The sequence below is a fragment of the Lepus europaeus genome, chromosome X (genome assembly GCF_033115175.1).
Source record: "Lepus europaeus isolate LE1 chromosome X, mLepTim1.pri, whole genome shotgun sequence".
Classification (NCBI taxonomy): domain Eukaryota; kingdom Metazoa; phylum Chordata; class Mammalia; order Lagomorpha; family Leporidae; genus Lepus; species Lepus europaeus.
In genome coordinates, this window is record NC_084850.1 from 112,001,729 (window position 1) to 112,006,142 (window position 4,414).

Here is a 4,414-nt window from a genome sequence, read left to right on the forward strand (position 1 = left end):
TAGGCAGAGAAAGCTTTTACATATGATTACTATTTGATTTATCAGAGTTCATAAGAGGGCAGAAGGATAGAGTCCACAAAGCATAGAAACACTAGCTAGTAATCCCGTCGCTAACTCCTTTTGGAATGAGGCAGGGCATCAATAAATAATAAATGGAATCAAGCTGAACATAACCCCTGCTTTGTCTATTTCCTGTGGTTTCTCCATACTCTTTTTCTTCATGGGAAGCCCCTGTCCCATGAAGCTCACGTCAACCAGTGTGCCACCCTTCCGCCCGACACCCCTTGCCTTCGCCCTCTCTGACTTTGGCCTCCTCCATCACGAGGGAAGTCTGCACCACTTCTGGCCTCCAGCTCCGTCTCGGTTCCCAACATCACGCAGTGTGTTCCACAGACCAGGGGGCCCCAGGCCAGCTTCCTGGCCTCCCACCACCTTCCTTGCTCAGAACCAGCGAGGAAGTTCCCTCTGCCCTCCACCCCAGCCAGCCAGATCCTCCCACCAGGGCCACAGTTGTAGGCCCATGGGCACCACTGGAACGGCTTGTCTGAAATCCCCGACTCCAAGTCCCCTCCCGACCGCCCCTTCCACCCTCCGGGTGTTTCACAGGCACCCGTGCTCCGAGTGACAGAAAGAGGACTTCAGAATCCGTGGAATCAACTGAACACTTTATTGGCACGCGCTGACGGCTGCCTCCTCCATGGGAGTCTGGGGGCTGGGCAAGGCCCCGGGTGCAGTGCAGCCAGGCGCTGGCCTCAGGCCTCACTCTTTCTCCTCGGGTTGGGCCACTTCCTCATCCCGGGGCTCGGGGTCCTCCTCTAACAGGTCCCTGAGGTGCTCGCTGTTTTCGATCGCCTTCTTCACGTGTTCCGGGGTGATGCGTACCCTGCTGTTCTTGTGGGCCTCCTCGCCAGCCAGCTCCAGGATGTTGGACGTCAGGTACTCGAGGACACCAGCCAGGAACACCGGCGTGGAGGAGCTCAGGCGCTGCGCGTAGCGGTCCTGGCGCAGGTGGCGGTCCACGCGGCTCACGGGGAACTGCAGCTCGGCTTTGGTAGAGCGGGAGACGTTCGGCTTCCTGCGCTTGCCGGCTTTCTTGCTGGGTTTCTTACTGGGTTTCTTCCCGGGCATGATGGTTGCTGGGGTTGGGGACCCAATCGGCTCAGCTTGATTTTCCTGCTGGCTTGGGCCTCTCAAGATGCCAGTGCTTAGTCCCGCCCACCGTGTCCCTCATTGGCTAGGGAGCAGCCTTTGTGACGCCTCAGTCCTTGTGACGTCACAGGGGACCAGTGCGCCCTGATGACGCATAGCCTGCAAATGGCTGCGATGGGAGTCTGTTTGCATGAGCCCACCCCCTGCGTTTGAGAAAGTGCTCACTTTTGATCTGACTTTAGCATTCGCCTCCAAAATGATCTCCTGGTGGGAAAATGGCCCTGTCTTCAGGAAACTGGCCCAGGGTGACTGCCTGATGGTAGCCGTAGGTTGCCTTTGAGTTATTTTACATCCCTTTGCAAGTCGCAGGGCACTGACAGACGTGAGTCACCTCCAGCAAGAGGCCCACTGTGCTCTCTCACAGAGCAACCAAACAAGGTTTTGCCTCTATGTCCATGTTCATTCAATAACACTGATCAGTTGGATTCTCCATGGAACTGGTAATAGTGTGTGCCTCTCTCCTTTGGGATAACTATTGTAACGTGTTCATGCCTGTATCACTGCCATGATGTCATCTTTGTGTAGTTGTCATCGCCTGTTTCACAGGACACACGGATCAGTGTCCACTTGATTCTCCTGTTCTAGAGTGTAAACTGCAGTGACTGAACGTACTACATGCACATTTGAAGCCCGGTTATGTCTTTCTGGCCTCTTCTCTGTGAATCCAATGCATCAAGAGTACTTTCTTGGCTGTTTTAAATTTTTGTTTTCCTCTCTTCAATTTAGTGGTCCTGTTTTGTTTTGGTCCTTTTACAGGTAATGTACTACCCATGTTTGAGAACCATGGTTAGGAATTTCGTTGTTGTTCTTTTATTTTTCATTTTATTAATGTAAAGTTCACGTAACAAAAAATTATCATTATAATCATGTCTAGTGTACAATTCAGTGACTTTTTAGTGTGTTTCCAATGAAATTGTCATCAACAATAGATTCCTGAATAGTTTCATCACCCTAAAATGAAAACCCACACTACAATTTCTTCCCATTGTCTCTGGCAAAAATTCATCTATTTCCTATATCTCTGGGCTTGCCTGTGTTATACATCTGATTTTTTAAAATTTTTATTTGTTTATTTGAGAGAGAAAGTTACAGACTGTGAGAGGGAGAGATAGAGAGACAGTTCTTCCATCCACTGGTTTACTCCCTAAATGTCTGTAATGGCCAGCACTGGGTCGATCTGAAGCCAGGACCCAGGAGCTTCTTCTTTGTCTCCCACGTGGATGCAGAGGCCCATGCCCTTTGGCCATCTTCTCTTGTTTTCCCATGGCACAGCAGAGAGCTGGATTGGAAGAGGAGCAGCTGGAACTTGAACCGTCGCCTATACAGGATGCTGCAATTTTGGCAGAAGATTAACCTATTCTGTCACAGTGCCAGCCTGTAGACATCTAATATTAAATGGATTGCAATATACATGGCCTTTTGTGTCTGCTTTCATTTAGCTTAATGCTTTCAGGGTTCAATCACATTCTTGTGTGTATTGGTACTTTTTCCTTTTTAATGGTTATAAAGGAATCTGCTTTATGGAAATATTCCAATTTATTAATGCATGTTTCAGTTGATGGAAGTTTGAGAATTTCAACATTTTGGCTATTATCATTAACACTATCAGGAGCGTTCATGGGCAATCTTTTGTGTGAACACGTGTTTTCAATTTCTTAATGTAAGGAGCAGTTGCTTGATCATGTGGTAAGAATTTGTTTTACGGTCTGTCCATTTGAATATCTCTCTTAAATGCTAGTTTGCAGAGATCTGTTCAGTACTGGGTGAAGAAAACACAGACTCTGGTTTATCACTCCTTTTGCTGGTTTGCCTAATTTGCAAGTCAGTCCTGTGGAAGATCTCATGGCCTGTGAGAGGAGCATAGCTATTTGGAATCTGTGCTGGGGACTTTCATTACCTCTCTTTTTCCTCTTGTCTCATGGCTGACATTTGTCAAGTTGAAAGGAAAAGGTCTCTGGATGTCTCTGTCTCTGCAAGTCTCTGATGAGGGCACCTTTCCCATCAACCTTGTTACAACTCCCTTAGGTGGCTCAGCATTCACTTATTCATCTCCAGCTGGTCCTTCTCTAGGCAGAATGGTTCACTCACTCGTTCACTTATTGTTAGCACGTAGGCTAGGCTGGCTGCAGTCTCCAAATGTGCATATCTGCTGTCCATCCCTAGACCACATGATTTCCATACAGGTGCCTGTTGCTATATTCCCCAGAAAACCGCTGAATCATGTCTGCAGCACTTCCTCCCAGATGCTGGTGTGAGTGCACTCTGCATCAGTGCCTCCTGCTGGGCATCCCTTTAGGCAAGGTGCTCCCACTGTGACTATCTCTATTGCTGTGCTCTGTGTGGTCTCTGATGCTCTATCCCTCCAAGATCTCCTGTCTGGACTATCTAGATGGATTCATGGAAAATATACCTTCTCCCAATCCTACTGATAAGTTGTTTGTGCTCTGAGTCAATATGTTTACTGCAGGTTCCTGTCCTCATCTGACTGCATACCGACTTACCTCCTCCCACGTCCTTCCTGACGTCAGATACTCTCTATCGCCATGAATTTTGTCATAGTGTCTCAATGGCTGCCTGCACCCTTGTCTCCTGTCAGTGATCCCCTAGATGGGTTGCACCTTGCACTCGTACACCTCCACCTCATGCTCCTTATGATGCTGCACCCTACCCTCATGGATCACCTGTCATGTCCCCTCCCCCATGCTGAATGTTCCCTCCATCCAGTGACACCTGCTAGTACCTCTCCTGAGCTGGCTGCATCAATGCACATATAATAATCTCCCCTAGGTTGCATGGCCTCTCTGAACATGCAGCTCCTGCCATCAGCTTGTCTGTTCTATGTGTCCTCTCTATCCATGTACCTATCTAAGAGTTCCCCTATGGGCTAGGGATGCTCTCTACACATGACCTTCCTGTCAGACCATAGCTAACCTGGCTGGGCCCTCTGTGTATACATCTCCTGCCCATTCCTTCTCTGGGTGGAAAGCTTTTCTTGCCCGTGCCTCTCCTGATGTCTGCTGTGGAAGGTAGATGCTCTCTCCACCCAGAGCTTCCTGTTTAAGTTGCATTAGGCCATCTGTGCCTTCCACATGTAAATCTCTTGCAAGCTCCCCCTCTAGGCTCTATACTCCCTCTAACTCGTCATTTCCTGCTGCATGAATGAAAATTCCACCATGTGCACTTCCTGTCCATCCCCTAGGCTGAC

General features: G+C 48.8%; 1 protein-coding gene across 1 annotated transcript; it reads right to left on the reverse strand.

Moving 5' to 3' along the window:
- Window positions 1–759: 759 nt before the first annotated feature.
- On the reverse strand, window positions 760–1,128 carry LOC133752834 (histone H2A-Bbd type 1-like). Its single transcript, XM_062183127.1, has one exon. It carries the CDS (start codon window positions 1,126–1,128, stop codon window positions 760–762), a length of 369 nt encoding a protein of 122 aa, XP_062039111.1.
- Between the last annotated feature and the right edge of the window lie 3,286 nt (window positions 1,129–4,414).